At 42.1% G+C, this 20649-nt stretch overlaps 1 protein-coding gene across 2 annotated transcripts in view; it reads right to left on the reverse strand.

Moving 5' to 3' along the window:
- Positions 1–20649, reverse strand: part of TTLL5 (tubulin tyrosine ligase like 5) — a 213114-nt gene that overhangs the window by 150672 nt on the left and 41793 nt on the right. For both annotated transcript variants that reach the window (XM_040975261.1, XM_040975259.1), the window contains exons 12-16: positions 20220–20327; positions 9033–9114; positions 7606–7667; positions 6384–6478; positions 4272–4313 (exon numbers count right to left, since the gene is read on the reverse strand). In XM_040975261.1, coding sequence (XP_040831195.1) covers positions 4272–4313; positions 6384–6478; positions 7606–7667; positions 9033–9114; positions 20220–20327 — 389 coding nt within the window. The remainder of the gene's footprint in view (positions 1–4271; positions 4314–6383; positions 6479–7605; positions 7668–9032; positions 9115–20219; positions 20328–20649) is intronic.

A 20649-nucleotide genomic window follows, 5' to 3' on the forward strand; every position in this document is an offset into this window, starting at 1 on the left:
ACACACTTCTTATTGTTTCCCCCAAAATACTTTTCCTGGTCACATGACAGGATGGGTCTGATCCAATCATACAGTCACTGGCCATACAATATAAACAAATTAATAGCCTGATGCTATTTAAGGTTACTTTAGAGTTGTCACAAATTATTTAAGGAGAGAGCAAGAAATAAGTACTGATTTAAATGTTACAATAAAAACAAACATTTTTACTTAAAAGCATTTTATAATAGAGAAAATGCTACATTAAAATTCTGACCAAATCTTTATTAAAAATATTTTAATTAATAAGTAACTACCTTTTGGAACAGCTTTGCAGGATGATTGCCTTTAGTTTTAAGAATAGGGGTCAAATCACTACTGAATGACATTTCACGGTCCTTCCAATTTGTTTTAATTAGATTTAACATTCCTGTTTTCTAGAAACTGATTATAACTTCTGACCTTTCTCCACAGCACTAACCTACAGCACTAAAATCTCTAAAACTTTTCTGCCAATCACTTTCAAAGACTTGTCTCCACGCACACTCGCAGACACTCCTTTGTTACTCACTGCCCACAACTCTAGCATGAGCTGCTGTGCGCACATATGTGGATTACTGCAGGTAAGAGACCCATGTGCTGCGTGTGGACTGTGCTTCTGGTGGGGGAACTATGAGGTCTGAGAAAGAGAAGGAGAGTAGAAAGAGGAATAATGCTTAGGAGTGCCAAGGAGATATACTTTCAGATGAAAAACACGGGGGAAAGAAAGAAATTAAAGAAATTAGTCTGACTTGAAAGTGTTCAGGGCTATCGAGAACAAGAGAACAATCCAACACACGACATTCTTTGGTTGTGACTCTGGATAATGATCCAACGGTTGAATGAATGCACTAAGAAAATAAGACTCTGCTGAACTGAAAGCGAATGACTGTCTCTGGCTAAACAAAACACAGTCTCAACTGTGCAATCACTGTCCAGGTAAGAACGCTTCCATGTAACACACGTGGAATATGTTTAATAATCGGAACTACAATTTGTGACTTGGAAACCCGTCTAGAAAAAAAAGACAACCTAGAAAAGAACTTGTACATATCTAATCATTACATTGAGGAAGAACTGATGAAAAATGCATTTTCTGAGACAAAGAACTACTTTCCCCCATTCAAGGCAATTAAAAAGAAATCAATGCTGATTCAAAAAGATTATTTTCAGTTTAAAAGAAAGCTGGCAAGTACTGTTTGTCAGACCTAGACAAAAAGCAAACTATAAAAAAGGTGGTATGTCCTAATGATACAGTAATTAAAGAGAAAAATAAAATTTGCTTCAAAAAGGAACAACGTAAAGAATTAAAAGTCTCCTAATGCTGTTTTACAAGTTTGGAATTCTTTATTAAGATTTTTTTAAAAGTTGAAATAGCGAAATTTGCATTTGGTGCATTGTATCATCTACAAAATAAAGGCTAAAACCTATTTTTGAAATGAAAAATGATGTCCTCAAATGAAATAAAAACAATCTCATATCACCAAATATGGTGGATACGAACAAACAGTGGATTCCAAGATAAGGATTAAACATAATGACAACCAAAAGCATACTTTGTAAGTTGGGTGGCAATAAATAAACTTTTCTTATAGTTAAAAAAAAATAGATATGCAGTATGTGGAAGTTTGGAGTGAACATAAGTCAGCAAGTCTTGGAGTTACACCTTTTTAGAGGGACTCACAAAAACTATGCATGATTAGGTTTGGAATATCACAAAGAGCTGAACAGGTGCCAAAGGCTCAGAAAACAACAAAGCAATGGTGCATGCGCCTGTGGATTACTGCCCCATTCTAACTCAAATCACAAGTGAAATAAGGGAACAAATATTAAAAGAAACAACCCACACACATTTCAAGTTTTAGGAGTTCACTGAACAGTAGTGTGAAGGCTGCTTTATTTATTTTAAAACATGCTGCAGAAGAAGTTTGACTTTTAGGACAATATTACCAAAAAAAAAGAGACTATAACAAATATACATTATATCTTTGGATTTTACTTATTCCAAATAATATTTCCAATCAGGGATTAGTGCCAATATCATGAACATAATGTACTAACAAAAACAGAAAACATTTACAGGATGTAACTGTAAGATAAGAGGTATAGAAGTGACTCAAGCTGGGAAGTAATTTCAGAATAGGTTCTGATTTACACATTATCTGGAATCCTCATGAATTCTGGAAGAAATAAACAACAAATCAATAATAACAGCATTTGTGGATGACAGCAACTGTGAAAAGCATGACTATAGATGAATATCAAAATAACATTAGATACTGACAATGGAAACAGGAAAAGCTGCAACAGCCAGCTAATGACTAAATGATTTGAGTGCAAACTATGTTTCCAGCACTCCAAAAATACTTTCCTTCTGCTCGTTCTCACCATAACTCCACAGACGCATCCTATTCCCATTTTAGATGTGGAAATTGAGCCTCGGAAAGGTAGGTGGACTTGCTCATTTGAACCCAGGTCTAAATAGCTCCTCTGAAGTCTATGTTCTCACTATTAATACCCTGTCACAAAATCTGGTGGTGAAAAATTTTAGCAATAGATAGTCAAAGGAAGAACTGTAGTTACAGACAATGGGTTAAAAAGGTAGACAAAGAACAAAGAATTAAGAGATTTTACAATCTAACAGCAACAGCAAAAGGAAACACATAGTCTGAATGGGCAGAGCCAAAATTTTTTTTTTTTCTTTTCTTTTACTCAGCTCTGATGAAAGCACACTGGAGCTGAGAATGCTCCACGAACAGGAAGACGGTAACAAAGCTGAAGACGGCAAAGGACAGCAAGAGTCCAAAGATCCAGCATGTGCAAAGCTGGCTGAAGGAAGCCACGGGGCTCTGCATCACAGGGCCAGCGCTGCAAAGCCTAACTATGCAGAAGCTTGCTCTCCAACAAGGCTGTGTCAACCCATGGCAATCCCATGCAGTCATATGTGATGGAAATAAAATGGATAAAAATAAATTAACATTAAAATTAAAAATCAAACATGCTCCTTTGGAAACAAACTTAGAAAACCAGACAAGAGTACTCTTCGTATTCCTAGGTTAACAGGTTGAAGGGGTCTACACAGTGTACACTCTGAGCTCTTAGGTTTGCTTTTGCTTTCTGCCATGGCTAGCAGATAGCATTCTCAGATACTTATTAAATGTAAAATACTGCCTTTAATTTCTACCAATTAATCATCAAAACTCGTATTATGAAGCCACATCAACCAGTTACCAAATACTAAGCAAAGCATCCAGTAACTCTTTCTGTCATTTCATGGTTTCATGTAAACCATAAAATCACTTTATCATAAACAGTAGCTATGAAAGTTACAATTAAACACTCAAGCTTACCGCAAATTGCATCAGAGAGTAAAAATGCCAAAATAAATACACTGGAATAATTTGCTAAATAACTAATAGCTGCAGTGGCAGACCTCTGTATAAGAACATCTGCACCCGTCATCTTACAGTGTCAAATAACAGAAACATTCTCCCTGCAAGACTATTACTTCCAAAAGATGTCTGCAAAACACAAAATTGTTTGGGGGCAAAAGTGATGGTTTCATCTCAGATACTCCTAGCAAGAACAACAAGAGAGCAAAGGCTGACCATTCAGAAAGGAAGACAGTTGTCATTTAAAGGCAGCAACTGATGTGGCCAGCAATGCCAGCATCCCATCTGAGTGCTGGCCAGTTTACGTCCTAGCTGATCCACTTCCAATCCAGTTGCCTGCCAATGTTCAAGGGTGACAAAGGAAAACAGCCAGAGTGTTTTGGCCTTTGCTACTGCTGTGGGAGACCTGGAAAGGAATCCTGGCTTTGGCCCAGCCCACTGTGGTCATCTGGGGAGTGAACCAGCAGGTAGAAGAGATGACAAAAAGCTTCCAATGTGAAGCTACTGACAACACTACGTTTCCTAAGACGAATGAACAAAGCAAAATTCACTTATGGACTGTATCATTGCCTTTATGGGATATTTCAGGCCAAGTAAAGGATATGCCCCCTAATCTGTTCATTATTTAAGTCCAACTAGCTCTATCATAATATAATCACTATCAAGAAAACAGGATTAGTAAGTTCTTTTATTTTTGTACTCTATCTCCAAGAAGATCTCCCTGTATTTAATTTTTATGTTAACAAACTACAACAAGCAGATTCATGAAATATGTACCCAGCATGATTGAAGCTGAAAGGTTTTTCATTTGAGGAATGGAAACAGAAATTGAATGAAATCCCCAAATGATCCACAACTTACCTGCTTGGTGCTTGATGAGTGAAACTGTGCAGAGACTGGACGCTACAAAAGACAGAAAATGGAATAAAGCCTCATCTTCTCCCAACAAGCCTATGTTTTCCATCTCCCACATCAAGAATATAAAAAAGAAACGACCTATATAACCTGGAAGCAGAGGCCAAAGAGCAAGAGCTCTGCCCTTTGCGACTACAGTATAGAGCATGTATTCCTTTCCGCATTGCTTTCTCCTAATGCCATATGTACTCCAGACCCAACTTATCCCTACTGAGGGCACAATCCTCCTATGAGGCACTGGAGATCCTAACGTTAACTAGTTTACCTGGCTGCTGTATTTTGCTCAGTACCTACTGGTTAATCTAGCTTTTTTAAGCCTTTATTTAAGTGTCCTACAGATTGCTTATAGATGAAGTCAAGCCATTACCTACCAGTTAGCTAAACAAACATGACTAGGTTCTTCACAATTTGCAGAGTTGCCAGCAAGAGCTGACAGGCAATCCAAGAAGAGAGATCAATTCATTAGGACTGGCATACAACTGCTCCTCAAAGTGAAACTTGGCAGAAGCTGTGTTAAAACTACACAGAAATCTTCACGATCCTTCCTACACAATCCTGCAGATCTTGCCACAGACACCACATTAAACATCAGCAAAGGAATGTGGGTGCCTGAATGACATTCTCTTAGTACATCCAGGTTAATCCTCCACTTTTTCTGATTAAAAATTAAAGGAAGCTCTTTGATCTGTGATGATGCACCGATCAAGCATAACTCTGCTGCCTGGGCTTACTTCTAATCCAAGATAATACCCCTTAAAATACAGTACACCCTACTCCGTGTCCCAACACTCATGAAGGAATCACCCTGGAGCACGGCACAGGGTGCAGCCAGTTCCAAGACACGTCACATTTGGCCTGCAAAGTTATTTATTTTTTTAATGAACTAATGGGCAAAAAGTTAATTGCTTGGTCCACACTCAGGCCTGACTGCAGTCAGCCCCAGCCCTTCCTGGACTTCTCCATATATTACTATTAGCTCTATTATATCTGCCCCTGTAAACTCATTCACATTACCTGTCAGCAGGCTTGGGAGGCAAATGAGTTTGAAAAGCCTGTCTAAAAAGAAAGCTCTCTGAATAAATAAGAGTGTATGAGCTTGGCAGATAGAAACAGCCCAACTCTAAATGAGATCAGCAGGCAAAAGGAAGAGTGGTAGCAGGAACAGGGGTAGAGGAAGAAAGGGAAAAAGAGGATGGAAAGGCAAAAAAGTTGTTTCTGCTTCCTTACAGCTTAGTCTAGCAGAGGACAGGACAGCCTAAAGTAACACGTGAATGACTGCCGAGCAATGCAACATAGGACACATCAGTAATACTGCAGTGAAAAAGAAAGGCCATGGAAGAGTGGGATGGGCTAAGTAAGAAAAGAATTCTGAGACCTCTAAGAAGTAGTAATCAAAGCAGATGGGAAAAGAGGCAGAAGGTGAAAGGGCTCTTCATGAAAAGATACAGCAGTGGAAACAGGTAGGGCCAAAATGGGCAGGGGCTGATGAGATGATGGAGCGAGTGGATGGAAACACTGGCTGACTAGGTCAACCTGAACAACACAACTGCAAAGCACACAAACATTGGGGCAAGCCTTGGTCAAATGACGGCGCAGACAAGTACAGAATCTTTAGACACTTGTCTCAATCAGGAACTCCTATCACACAGAGTTCTTTCCAAGAGGGATACTAGATATTTTGATGGAGCATCTGTTACCAAGTTAGTTTGAAGATCCAAGTGAATGCAATAGTAAGAAGTAGAAGGCTCTCTGTGCTGTTTATAAAAAAAAAAAAGAAAAGAAAAAAAACCAGTGATTTTGAAAAAGCAGAAAGAAAAAAGGAACAATAGTAATAAAAAAAAAAAGTCAAGAAAAAAGACAAAACAGAAAGCAGGGAACAAGTGTGCTGGAAAGCATTGAAAACACAAGTTCCTAGCCTGACTGAAGGCGGGCAGCCTCCTGGCCAGACGGCCCCCTGTTCTAAGCGACCCCTTCAAGGCCTCTGCACAGGCCACAGGGACATCAGCTGCCTCCTCACAGCTGGCCTCCTGTGGGCTCTGTGCTGCTCAATTTGCTTACCTGAGGTTTCTGGAAAGGGTTTCGCCTGGAAGACTCAAAGGTGGGATAAATTGGCCGGGTCGCTGCCCGCTGGGAAGGATCTTGGCACACAAATCCTGAATAGGGAATGGGCAATATTAAAACCTGCCAGCTTCCAAGAAATTCAGTTTGGCCGCACCTTTTCATTGGTCTCAGATAATAGAGGTCTATCCTTAGGGGAATTGCATACAACTGTCCCTACACACCCTCTGCTTGCACTGTGAACACCAGAACTGGAGAGAACAAGAAAGGAAAGCATGCAGGTTAGTCAACCTTGCTGAGGGAATCTAAACACGATTCTAGGAGACGGATGTAAATCTTTTAAGAACTCCAGGGTAAACATGCAAATCATCATTTTAAAATACAAAGTTGCTAATAAAAAACAAATTAACTTAAAGTAGCCTTCTGGATCATGAGTGGTAAACTCGTGTCTTTTTCAGGAGATGCCAAGTGCAAGTGTGCAGTCTTAGCCTGTTATGTAATCTGCTTCACAACGGCCACAGGGAGTCTATCGGCAACTGGCCGAAAGGCGCTTTCTAGATTGAGAGTTTCAGAAATTGGACTTTGGTTAATTGACTTACTTCCTAAAAACAAGTAGATTCTCATTCAAGAATAATGGAATAGCTCAGTTTCACAACATACGCTGGTACATTAAGTACCAGTTCATCTCAAATATATTTCATTTCATCTTTTCAGCATACTAGACAAAAAAAAATCATAATAAATCTGCAATATATCCACCTGTCCATCCATCTCTATTTCAAAGCTTTGGTTTATCTACTTAAATTGGGATTTCTTTCTCAGTTATAAGTGTACTGCAGGGATCACGGTGAAACCAGGAAAGACTGTCTGGCAGAAATACAGCCAGGCTGCTTTGTAACAAAGCTCCTTCGTTGGGTTTCACTTTCCCAGCTCGAAGTAAAATACACTTTCTCCAGATCTTTGCTTAATTCTCTGCCTCCGCTCCTAATTCCTGGGCCTCAGGTCTCTGCCTTAGTTGTGGTTCAGCCTCAGGACAGGATGGAGCCAGGGAGAGTAGAAACATATAAACACTTCCCCCAAAATATCATTTTTTTTCTCTAGTGCAAAACATTCAGCATGGCTTAAGAACTGCCACTTTGAAATATCTAGGGAGCCTGACAAAATGGATGCCTGCTGGTTTATTTGCATGCGAGTCCAGTTCGGGGAGCACCACACTACTCACCTACAACCGTGAACATATCTGAAATCATACTGGCTTTGATCTTGAGGTCCAAAGGTGCATCGCTAACAGAACAGAAAAACAAAAGGGCAATTTGAGAATTTGATAGGTTAACAGAATAGCTACCTATCTCCTAATAAATCCAATATAGAAAAGCAGAAAAAAAAAGTTTGGGCAAAAATATACTAGAAATAAAAGCCAGGTGCGAAAGTAGTCTTCCACGAGGCAAACCCAGCACCAAGGCACTGGTTTCCTAACACAAGATCTTTTTACTCCAGAAAGTTGTGGGTGATTCAGAGTTTGCACGAGTCACGCACATGGCTTCATTACCACTGGGGATTTCAGAGGCTCAGACTTTTCAGTGCGCTCTTTCCTGAGGGTGCCAGTCATTCAAATTATGATGTTTTTGTTTTACTGCTACCATAGTTGAATCACATTCACATGCAAGAGAAGAAACCTGGTGATACTGGTACTTCTTTTTAACTCTTCATTTTCTGAGTCACGCTTTCTAACTCAATCTTCTGCTTGCAAATAGGACAGAGAATTACAGGTCATACCAAAATCTCATCAAATGAGGACACCAGGAAGCCATATGGCATGGACCCCAAGTCAGAGGCCTCCCTGTGGCGGTGACTGCCACGCCGACTTTGGCGGCAAGGTTCTTCTATATACCACCAGGTGTTCTGGCTGCCACACCCAAGGCATCGGCCTGGGGCTCTCTGCCATGGTATTATATTCTTGACTGGGTGATCTGTGAGAGGCTGACTCGACAAGAGCACAGCCTAACATCTGAAGTATCTGTAACATCCAGCTCTACAACACACCGCTGAGCTCCGGCCAAACTCCCACTCCACGAAGTAGTCAATCTGTCTTTATTTGATGACTTGGTACTTTGCCAACATCTCTCATCCTTAAAGACTGAGCAGCCGGGTGGTCCCGGGCATAAATCTCTGTTTCACTGTTTAGAGAAGTAAACGGCTAATAGAAATCCTGGCTGAAGCTGCAGGTATCAGCAGAATCCTCCCTGGTATTGAAGCATATACATTTTTCCTTCTTCTAAACCATAGACTGCTTTAAAAACATTTTTTTTAAGATTTTTTTTTTAAGTTTTTAGACGTTAACTTTGAATGGAGCAGAACAAAAGGTCCAGATATTATCCATACTCCCCAGGAGGAGCTTTCACCCCTTTACAGGTTACATGAATCTGAGGCTGTCCAAACCACTGGGTATAAAGGGAATGGAAGACTTTACATATTTCTCTAGTCTTGACATAATATTTGCAAAGGTGAAATTCTATCTAATAACCATGAAAAAAAAGTCATCTAGGACCAAGAAAAATTACTAAAAAGAAAAAAAAAAAAAAAAAAAACAGGGGTGCAATTGAGGTTAATGGAGGTTAGCGCCTTTTCTAGCCGAGGGAATTGACTTACCAGGCCAGAGAAGGAGACAGATTCACTTCCAACAACCATGGCTTCAGAGTAGAATCTATGAGTACATCAAAGCCATAGAGTTCTAGAAACACAACATAACACACATCATTCTCTATGTCACTACTGCACAGACATCTGGAAGGTTCAGTCCAATCAACCCCATTATAGACTTGGAAACTCACTACATAGCAGTGGTAAGTGGAAGTAGAAGCAGAGTCTAAAAGTTCAAGAGAAATGATTAAAATGCCACCATTACGGCCAGGTTTCTCAATGCCTGCGTCCCACAGTGGAGCACCTGGACCCAATCCCCAGGTCTGACCCCTGACACCACGTTCTTGTCCACACAGACCCCGAGAGGCAGCAGTGATGCCTCAAGATACTGGCTCCCTGCCATCCACATGAGACACCTGGATTGTGTTCCTAGCTCCAGATTCATAGTTCCTGTTGGGGGCACTTGGGGAGCAAATCAGGAAATGGGAGCTCCATGTTTCTCTATTTCCATCTCTTGAAAGAAACAGATTTTAAAATAAATTAGCATCATTGTTTTGTGGCACAGTGGGATATGCCACAGCTTGGAATGCTGACATCTCATACTGAAGTGTTAGTTCAAGTCCCCAGTTACTCTGCGTCTGATCCAGTTCCTGGATGATGTGCAAGGCAGTCAGCAGAGGATGGCTCAGGTAATGACTTGGGTCTCTGCCACCCACATGGGAGACGTGGTTATCAGAGTTCCTGATTCGTGGCTTTGGCCTTGTCCAGCCTGAGCTATTGTAATTATGTATTGAGTGAGTCAGCAGATGGAAATTCTTCCTCTCTCTCCTTTCGAATAAATGGATATTTAGATAAAAATTTCCATAATTCACTGTACTGATGCTCTTAACTGCTATACAGAAAGTGACTTGACTCTGAAAGAGTCCATACGCACGATTCTGCTGTGCTTATGCATTAACAAAATGTTGGGGAGAGGATGAAGCAAGCACATTCGATATCAGCAATACTTTGTGCTGCAGGCTGTCTGAGCCACCCTCCCACCACCACCACTCTGAAAAGAGACTGTGCTGAAGTCATACCCTGGGGATCCTTCCATCACTTTTTTTAAATCAAGATCTTGCTTTTGCAACCTAGGTCAAGAAGACATCTGCAGGTAAAACACATTTATTCTTTTTCCCTCTCCTGTGATGAGAAAACAAAACACACAGTGGTCCAACACAGAGAGCAGAGAAAAGAGAAAGCAAGCCAGTGGTAGCGAAGGAGGACTGTGAGAGGGTCCTCTTGCACTGCTAATGTTAGTTAGGAAGGAAGCTAGCCAGAGATGCCATTTCCATGGCTTCTAACTCTTTACTGATCTCTTCTCCTGCTTCACAACTCTTACCAGGAGCAAAGGGAGACCCACGAGCAGACTGTTCCCCTAGAATGCCTGATTTTGTTTCACAAGTGCAGGAACAAAAACTTTCCTTTGCAACTCTTTGTGCCATTAATGAGATCCTCTGCACAAAAATCACAGGAGTGAGCAGTGCTTGCTAAAGATACATGAGACTTACAGAAGTCACCACCCAAAATGTCTCCCCACGTCCGTCCAAATGCTTACATCTTTTCTGCAAGAAGAAGACTACCTTCCTTATCGTTGGATCAAACACCCAGAGAATGTAATTAAAGATTTCTAGAAATTAATTCTAAAACCAATTTCCTTACTCCAAGCTTTTTTTTTTCATTTCCCAATACCTTAAAAAAAAATCTAGGAAGATAAATGTACACTTCTAAAAAGATGGCCCACAAAATTATCTCTGAGAACACCCCAGGTTGGGAAGGTATGATGGAGTGCCAAGAATGGGAATAAAGAGTCCTCGTGACTTGACGCAGAGGCGCTCAGGGACGTGATTTCTCTGAGTCTGCCAGCACTCTCTGGTTCCCCCTCCCCTCCTCATTAATCACTGTCAGTGTCTCAGTGCTCGGAGAGCCAGATCCTCCCCGTGCAGTATGGCACTGCACCACGAATGCCGTGACCTGAGAGAGCAAGACATGCATATTCCAAACCTCTCCCGAAATGTTTCCGTGAAACAAGCTGGCTCCCTTACTAATTATTCCACATTCCAGTTAATATATAAACATAATCACAAACTACAGCAGACTTTGAGATGGGATTCACCCTCAGGTAATCACACAAAATTTACATATTACCCATACTTTAAAATTCAAAGAAAAGGAAGATTCCCCCATCTATTTTCTTTTGGCAACAAATACATCACTTTTACAGCCAAAACATTCATCTGAATATCTTACCTCGTCCTCAGTAATGCCACAGAATGCTTTCCCTTTAAGCCATGAAAAAAGTTTTATCATACAGTATCAAATAATATATCTAAAAGGAAACTACAAAAATCCCCAAATGCACATTAACATTGTACAAGCAAACAAACATGTTGATTCAGGAAAAATTATATTCTCTTTTTAAAAGCTGAAGCACAGGAAACAATTATGTCATAACATGATACTATTAAAAGAGCAGGAACACAAATTGATCAGGTTTGCAGGATCAGCCATAAATGAAATGAATAATCAATGAGATCCACTCTTTAAACACCTCCTGTTTACTTAACTATATCCACAAATCAGAGGCAAAGGCCAAGAAATGCAGTTGACAGGCTGCCAACCAGTGTTCTGGGAGGTGAGAAGGAGAAAATGAACTTTAGTTAAGATGTTAAATCGACTTTCACTCAAGTAAGTAAAACCTGTCTGCACTAACCAACCTACACACTCAAAGCTCCGGAGCAGATGTTGGCACAGTGCTTATGACATCGGCTAACACACAACCCACATCAAGTGCTCCAGTTTGGCTCTGGCTCTTAATCCTGGCTTCCTGGGAGGCAACAGCGGTGATTCAAGTGCTTCAGTTCCTGCCGCCCAGGAGGCACATCACACTTTCTCCTTTAAGTAAGCAAGTAAATAAATAAACCTTATAAAGAAACAAGTCAATTCTGGCTCCTGGTCCAGCCCCAGCCAGCAGCTGTTTATAGGCACCAGGGGAGTGAACCAGCAGCAGGAGTGTTCATTTGCTCACTTGCTTTCTCTTCTTAATCTCAAATAAAGTTTTCCCAAAATGAAGGGGGGAAAAAAAACCCACCAGAAGAGAGAGGCAAATATCTAATTCCATCTGTACTAGCATCCAGCTCTTATTTAATGGTGTGTGACAGCATCACAACAAACTACAAAGCCTAAACCTAGGTTACCAAAAAGGCTGTGACCTAGGGGCCACCTGAGATGGACAGATGACTTGGGTACTGAATGTATCTATTACAATAACTACTTCAACTTCATTAATTTGTGGTCCTTGGCAGGCCACCACAGTACTTATAAAACCTGTTTTTACTGAGTGGCCTTTTCTACGGACATTGAAGATCTGCAAAGATAAGGATGGGCTGTACTGAGAAGAGCAAACTTCACCTTTTCAAGCAGTATGCTGTGGCAATGGCACCTAGAGTTTCAAATACACAGCATGCAGAGGGACACAAATGAGTGTCCCTGTCACTATGGGGGACAGGCAAGCTGGCTTTTCCACTTGCCAGTTCCTTTCTTTGTTCCTCTGTGTTGTCTTCTCATGACAGAAGAGCAACTATTTTTTTCAAAGGATGATTCTATTTACCTTATTCAACAGTATTTCCTCAGGACCAATTTCCTTGGTATTTCCTTCCCTCAGGCCCCAGCCAAACCAAAACAAATTAAAAATTAGACTGGTTGGAGGTAAGTAGCCTAACTTCCCCTCCAAGCTTTTGGTTGCACCTTCATCCCTCATTTCTTTACACAGAGCTTCTGCAATGAACAATCCACATTTAGCTGTCTGAACGTTCGTAAATACCTGCTCATTCCCCAACCCAGAAGAATTTGTTTCTGCTTTCACTCTCTAATAACTGACTGTTCTGGCCATGATCACCAATGACCACTAAGCCCAAGCATCCCAAAGTGTTGACCAGCCCCTAATGCCTGGAAAGCTCTCCCTTGAATCCTGAGACACTGCTCTCTTCTGATGCTGCTCTTTCCACTGGAAGCTTTGCTCAGGGAGGAATCCTTGGCTATTATTCCCTCCTCAACTCTGCTCCTCCTGTTGAACAACCACATGTATTTGCGTGGTTGCAATTAATATTATGATGCTGATGCTCAGATCAGTATCTTTAGTCAAGAGTCTCTAGGATACCAAACCCATACTTCCAGCTTCCTTCAAGACATCTTCACTAGAAGACCCCCACAGGTGTGCCACAAACAACTCTGACTTGTTTCCCCAGGGGTGTCTGGCTGTTATCCTTCATTCTGGGAAACGGCAATCCATCCACGAAACTCAAAAGCCAGAAATAACCTCTTCATCATCTCCTAAATGCAGTGTGTCACCAAAGCAAACTACCTCCCCTGCCATCCCTTACCATCTCTTTCTCCCTCTCCTGTTGCCCTGCCACCCTTTTTTGGCCAGCCTATCTTCTCTGTTTCCTTAGATAGCTTAGACACAAAGATTCGTGGGTCTTAAATGTAAGATTGGATGAGCTTTGATAAATGGATACATTCATATAACCCACATTCTTCTCAACCTACAGGAAGACTTCAACCAGCCCAGAGACAACCTTACCCCCTTCCTGATACACACCCTGTATCTTACTTGCACCCCCTTCACAACCACTGTTCTTCATCATGTATCAGCTTTCTCAATTCTAGAATTTCACACAGTATCACAGAGTAGATAATTTGTGGAATCTGATTTCTTTCACTCAACATGTTTCTGAGGTTCATCGATTATGATTTTATGCTCTAAGGCAGGTTTAAGGTTTATGTTTGTGAAGTATAATGAATTTACATACAGTAACATTCACCCTGTTAAAGTATACAGTCTGATACACTTTGGCATATTATAGTTATTTGCACATGACAGTTTATCAAAAACAGTACACATGCGGGCCCGGCGCAGTGGCGCAGTGGTTAAGGTCCTCGCCTTGCACGCCCGGAGTCCCATATGGGCGCCGGTTATATCCCGGCAGCCCCGCTTCCCATCCAGCTCCCTGCCTGTGGCCCAGGAAAGCAGTCGAGGACGGCCCAAAGCTTTGGGACCCTGCACCCACATGGGAGACCCAGAAGAGGCTCCTGGCTTTGGATCGGCATAGTATCGGCCCGTTGCGCTCACTTGGGGAGTGAATCATCAGACGGAAGATCTGCCTCTCTGTCTCTCCTCTCTGTATATCCGGCTTTCCAATAAAAAAAATAATAATAAAAATAAATCTTTAAAAAAAAAAAAAACAGTACACATGCTTCTCTGTGATTTCTACCCCGACCAGGAATCATGAGTTTTTTTTTTTTTTCAGCATTCTGCTTTTCCAGAAAGCCAACTAAATGGAACAAACTAAGTATGTGGTCTCCGCTTCCTTCACTTAGTTGTGTGTCTCTGTTATACGCATAAGCAGTGTAGCTCACTCCTCTTCATTATTATACATGAAACGGACAAACACATTCGATTTATCCTTTTGACAGCTGATGGATATTGGGATTGTTTCCAATTCTGGGTGATTTTGAGTAACACTGCTGCAAGAGTGTGTGTACAGGTGTCTGGAATGTTCCATTTCTCCTGGGTACATATCTGTAAGTGGGATTGTTGGGTCACGCAATAAGCGTCTATTATCATTACATTCCACTTCCCTCCTAAATCATTTCCCTGAAACAAAACTCTCTCTAGGGCCATCAAATTTTTTTCTAAATATGCAAACACAAAACTCACGTACAGATAGGCAGTAGACGGGCCCAGCAAGACAGTAATATCAGTATAGCTCCTGGAGGATTTTAAGTGAACTAATAATATTGTGCAGTATTCCCTTTGTGGTAATTCTGACCTCTACAGCCTTAGGTCAAATTAAAACAGAACGGAAGAAAAGATGGGGGAGGTGGGCACAAGCAGGGAGACTCGTCAGAACTCATCTTTGTGAGTGGAGAGACGGTCTGAGAGTCCTGGCTCCCAAACTTGGCTTTGCTTTTTATTAGCTGCCTGACCTGGACAATTTATTTAAGTTTTCTGAATCCTTTTTCCCTTGTCGATAAGACAAATGGGCTTGTGGTATATGGTCAGTAGTAAATACCAACAAAATTGTTGAGGGATAAAAAGGCAGCAACCAGTAAAGCTAAACTCACTAAAGGAAATAATGCTTGCTTGACAAACAGTAGATCTTGTCCAGATAAGTCCTTTCTACGGCAAACCTCCCTTCCCTTCTAAACAGGAGTAAGAAACACGTCAGAAAAGGAGATGATTTCAAAAAGGAAACAGACTGCCTTCAGTTATTTGTTGTTGCTAGTCTAGCACTCTGCAGCGTTGGGAATTTCGCATGCTGCCCACGTTCCTTGTTTCACCAATTATTTATGGGTTACCTTCCCCTTAACCATGTCAGCTGTCCCAGTGAAATGCTCAAGGGTGACAGCAGCAGAGCAAAGAAGTACTGGCATGGTTCGTCCTGAGCAACCATGCCACTGTTCCCTGATTACAACAGACCAGGCCAGTCAGGTCACAGGTGGCCCACACCTGGTCCATGAGAGCCCAGACTGTTAGGGCTCAACATTTCAGCCTCATTTCTCTCTTTCTCTCTGTCTCTCTCTCTCTCTCACACACACACACACACACACACACAAATAAGGCCATTATCACCCCTTTAGCTTGTGGGTCTGAAAGGACAGCTAACCTCCTGCTGTTTCTGGCTGTTTTTCCCCAGTTGGTCACAAAAGCTTTTCTCTTAGCCAGTTATCTCATGGTGCCAATTTCCTAAGCACATTCAAAGGGCTGTTGGTGAACATATTATTTCACGTTTCACAGAGTTGGACAGCAAAAAAGCTTGTCAAAAATCTGTTTAATTGGGGAAGGCATCAAAAATTGTCCAAGTCTACAGTGCTATGGTTAGAGTGCTGCCCACATCCATCTCTGCAGCCCAGTTCCCCTCTGTGGTCTCCCTGGTCCGGCCAAGACCTTCCGCTTTCCAGTCTGGATGCTGGGGCATAGGCTAATTGCTTAGGGCTTCACTTGTAGGTCTGAACTAATTATTCTCAAAGGGGCACAACATCAATGAAAAGAGGATTAGGTGGCTGAGTTTCAGACAGCCTAAAAAAATCCCTAGGGTGATTAAAACCGTGTGAGTTTATGTATGTTTCTCATCCCATGTCAAATGTGGCTTGGATGATGTTGGTGGTAAAAGCATGGATGAAAGACCAAACTACAATTCTGGACACAGTAGGAACTAAGAGAAAGTTAATAAATGAAGAAAAAAAAATTTTTTTGTAATGAACGAATGAGGAACTAGGTTGGAGGGAAATGCTAAGGCAGCAACACTCAACCAGTAATGTCACACTCCTGGCAGAGATTTCTAGATAACAGAGACAACCACCTAAAGAACACAGTGAATCTCATCGCCAGGCTACTGTCTTCCCTAAAAGCACTAATGCTCTGTTTTAGCCAAAAGCTTCTGGGAAGCTCTCAAATCTTATTTACTCTAAAACAAATTTTAAAAACAAGCTTACTCCTTGTGACTTAAACCCCAGGGAAGGCTAGGCATCCGTGGGAGGCTGAGAGACTCACACAAATGCACTCACGTATACGCATTCACATCTCATGAGGCACACAAAATCCCAGGGCTGACAGGAAGCAGAATCAGAACCACAAAAGCCAAGAAAACAGTCAACAACTTAAAAAACTCCAGATGCACTCTCAGTTTATTAAAATCAAACATAAGTAGGGAGGGAAACAGAAGCCTTGTGGCAGAATAAATGTTCTTAGGGGGTCAGAAAAAGGCACTGTTTCTTACATACTACAGCTACCTATTGCCATGAAGTTTAATCAATTCCTTTTCAAAGACATTCATGCAACAAAACAAATGGAAAAGGAAATAAAAAAATTGTGATTAACTATTTAGAAGAAAAAGTTTTATGCTGAGAGCTGCCATCTAAGAGGCAAGCAGATGCAGCAAAGAAACTCTCACTTCCAGGATGGTTTTGACCCATGCTCAAACAGTAGGCAGCCATTCTAAAGCTCCAAAGTCACCAGATTCACTGGGAAGCCAACTGTCAGGCCACCAGAAAGCAAGGAAATCATGTGCTAACCACTCATCAACTACAGCTTCCTGAACAGCCTCTAACAGCGAGGATGCTACTACACACTGCAGGGGCAAAAACCAGAGTCAGCGTCCTGTCCTCAAGAGGCTTCCACTCCAAAAGGGCGAGTACATCATGAACGGATACAAGGGAGGGGAGCAGGCAGGTACTATTCCAAGGTTGTGAACACAGTACCAGGGTTAGGGAAGGCTAACTCTGACTGGAATGACCAAGAAAAATGTCACCTAAACAGTGATACTTGACTTGATCTTCAAAGGAATAGTGACATGACAAAGGCAAGACCCAGGATAAAGCAGAAACAAAAGCACAGGGTTAGGGAAGAACCTGGCAAGGTCAGGGAAATGACAAATGATTGAGTCTGGCAGACAAAGGGTAATGTGGGAAAGGGAGACATAATAATTAACTATTAAGAATTCAAAGACAGTTTGTGGTTCAGTTGGTTGAGCCCTGGAATTGAGACACCAAAATCCAATAAGAGTGCCCCCACTTCTAGTCCCTCACTACTCTGCTTCTGATGTGGCCTCCTGCTAATGTACCCATGAAGCAGCAGTTGGCAGTTCACTGCTACCCTTTGTAAAAGATCAGATGGAATTTTGGGCTCCTGACTTGAGCCTGACCCAGACTGGTTATTTTGGGCATGTGGGGAATGAATAAGCAAATGGAAAATCTCTCTCTTCCTCTGTGTGTTTGTGTACATCACTCTGTTTTTCAAGTAGTTAAAAATAACGTATAAACACTGTAAAAACAGATAAGCTCACAGACTGGTGGAAAATACACATGTAAATAAGTCATCACAATATGACAGGAAATGACTCAAATGAAATCCATATAGAAATAGGAATGTACAATGCAAATAGGAAGAGAATGTTCTAGATGGACAGAACTTGGCGTTGAGAGACAAAAGCATGGAATACTCAGAGCTATGGTACCATTCAGTTAGAATGTAAGATATAAAGGCAAACAAACAGAACAGCTTGGAATTGTGGTGCAGGAGGTTAAGCCACAGTTGAACCAATGCCAGCATCCCATATCAGAGTGCTAGTTTAATCCCAGCTTCACCACTTCGGAATCAGCTTCCTGCTAATTTGACTGGGAAAGCAGCAGAAGACAGTCAAGGATTTGGGCCCCTGCCACCCATGTAGGAGACTCAAATTAAGTGTCTGTCTCTTGGCCCTAGCTTGACCCAACCCTAGCCATTGCTACATTTGAGGAGTGAACCAGCAGATAGAAGATTCTCCTTCTTGGGCCCGACGTGATGGTGCAGTGGTTAAGGTCCTCGCCTTGCATGCCCGGGATCCCATATGGGCGCCAGTTCTAGTCCTGGCGGCCCCTCTTCCCTTCTAGCTCCCTGCCTGTGGCCCAGGAAAGCAGTTGAGGATGGCCCAAAGCTTTGGGACCCTGCACCCGTGTGGGAGACCCAGAAGAGGCTCCTGGCTTTGGACCGGTGCAGGACTGGCCTTTGCACTCACTTGGGGAGTGAATCATCGGATAGAAGATCTTCCTCTCTGTCTCTCCTCTCTGTATATCCGCCTTTCCAACAAAAATAAAAATAAATCTTAAAAGATTCTCCTTCTCTCTCTCTCTTATCTCTCTCTCTCTCTCTGTCAATGAGAATTTAAATAAAATTTTTTAAATCTTAAAGAAAAAAAAAAGACAGAAATGGAATTCCACAAAATCAGCTGGGATCAGATGCTCAGTGGTCATAAAGGTCACACCAAGTTGCTAGTACACTACAGGCTGGGCATCTCCTACCCTACATACTTGGAAAACGTTCAGATTTTGAAATGTGTGAACACACCTTACTGGTTGAACATCCCTTAAGGAGGGGGACTTTGAATTTTCAGATCAAAGATGTCTGACCAGTACTTAAGACCACAGTCTTAAAGAATTAGGACTTAAGAATTCATTACTTAAAACTTTCAAACCTCAACAATTCCTTTTGTGTAGTGCCCGTCAAATTCAGACTGTTATGATAATCTACTAGAGATCAAGAACTATACTGTCTAATTACAAACACAATAAAAAGTCATCTTTATTGGCATGTCTTAAGGACTGGACATCACACCGTGCATCACCTCACAGATCTTCACGGCACCCTTAGCAGGTAGACACCAGCACTACTACCGTTCTATAGTTGAGAGGACAGGAGGAACTTGCTTCTGAGAAATGTCAAAAAAGGAGTCAGAGAGGCTCATGGGTCCAAGCCAAAGCTATCAGGTGCAGAAGCTCATGCTCCTCACTGCCCTGTCACTCTGCTTCCTGACCATGCCGTGACACTTCCAGCCTTACCAACCTGCATCATGCAGCTACAATCACCCTCCCCACCAACGGCCCTACTGTGCTTTATATCACAGATTAAGATCTGCTGAAAGCCAGAGTCATATTACAGACGTTTGTACCAGCGATCGTTTACAAGTTCATAGCTGAGCGGAGGGCCTACATACACAGGCCCGCTGAGCGCTGCAGGCGCACCTGGTGCGTCCACAGGTAACATGTTTCCTGGTCCAGTAGTTGTGGTCTGTTTGTTGATTTGTCTTTGTGCAGTCAGGCTACTTGGGGGCGAAGCAGAAGAGAAGGAAGGTGGAAAGCAAAAGAGAAGAAAGAGGAGTAGGGGAGGAACCCAGTTGAAAGAAGTAGAGAGGGGAGGAGCCCACCAGGAAGAACACTAAAACAAAAAGGAGACCTTGGAAAATGGGGGAGAAAGCACACACTGGTACCAGCCAGAGCTTCCTGGAACAGTTCCCAGTCTGGCTGCCAAAGAACTAAGGAATATACTTGTTAGTGCTGGAGCCTTGCACAGTTGGTTGCAGACTTTTGCTGACTGCCCTGACAGACACCCACACTTGAGTTCCAATCCCTGCTCCCCATATGTCCTGCTACCTTTGGGGGGACGTCCACCTAGGTGTACCACTGACCTCTTGCTGGGATATGCATATTCCATTTAAGCTCAGAAAGATAGAAAAGCAAGCTCATTGCACATCACCTTCTCCTGTAGAGTCACTGAGTCTCCCAATCCAACTTCCCAAGAACCTATCTGCAAGACACGTTCAGCTTCTTGAGTCTCCTTACCAAAGCAGCTGCTGCGATGAGGGACAAAGGTCTTACAGGCCGTAGCTATGGCGAGCTCAGCAGAGATGATGGTCTTAATGATCAGGTCTTCTACATGGGCCATCAACGCTACAAAACACAACAAAAAATCATTTTTAATGGATGAAGAAATATTAGAGTCTTCAATTCTGCAAATATTTATAGTGACATAATATGCATTTCACAGTTATCATTAGTGGTAGACTTGAGGCTCAACCTAAGTCCTTACAGATGTCTTATGGATAGCACATATGGACTGGGTTCCAGACCACAATATAATTACAAAAGTAAGGGTGCTCATCTAAGGGTGTACCCTCCAAGAGGATGCTACAGGAATGCCAGCACGGGGAGACATACTCCAGTGCCCTCCTATGACCAAAGACAGACACAAGACGCCGGAGGAGCCCCACTG

This window comes from Ochotona curzoniae, unplaced genomic scaffold (assembly GCF_017591425.1).
Source record: "Ochotona curzoniae isolate NIBS_2020 unplaced genomic scaffold, NIBS_Ocur_1.0 contig_2688, whole genome shotgun sequence".
In the NCBI taxonomy this organism is placed as follows: Eukaryota; Metazoa; Chordata; class Mammalia; order Lagomorpha; family Ochotonidae; genus Ochotona; species Ochotona curzoniae.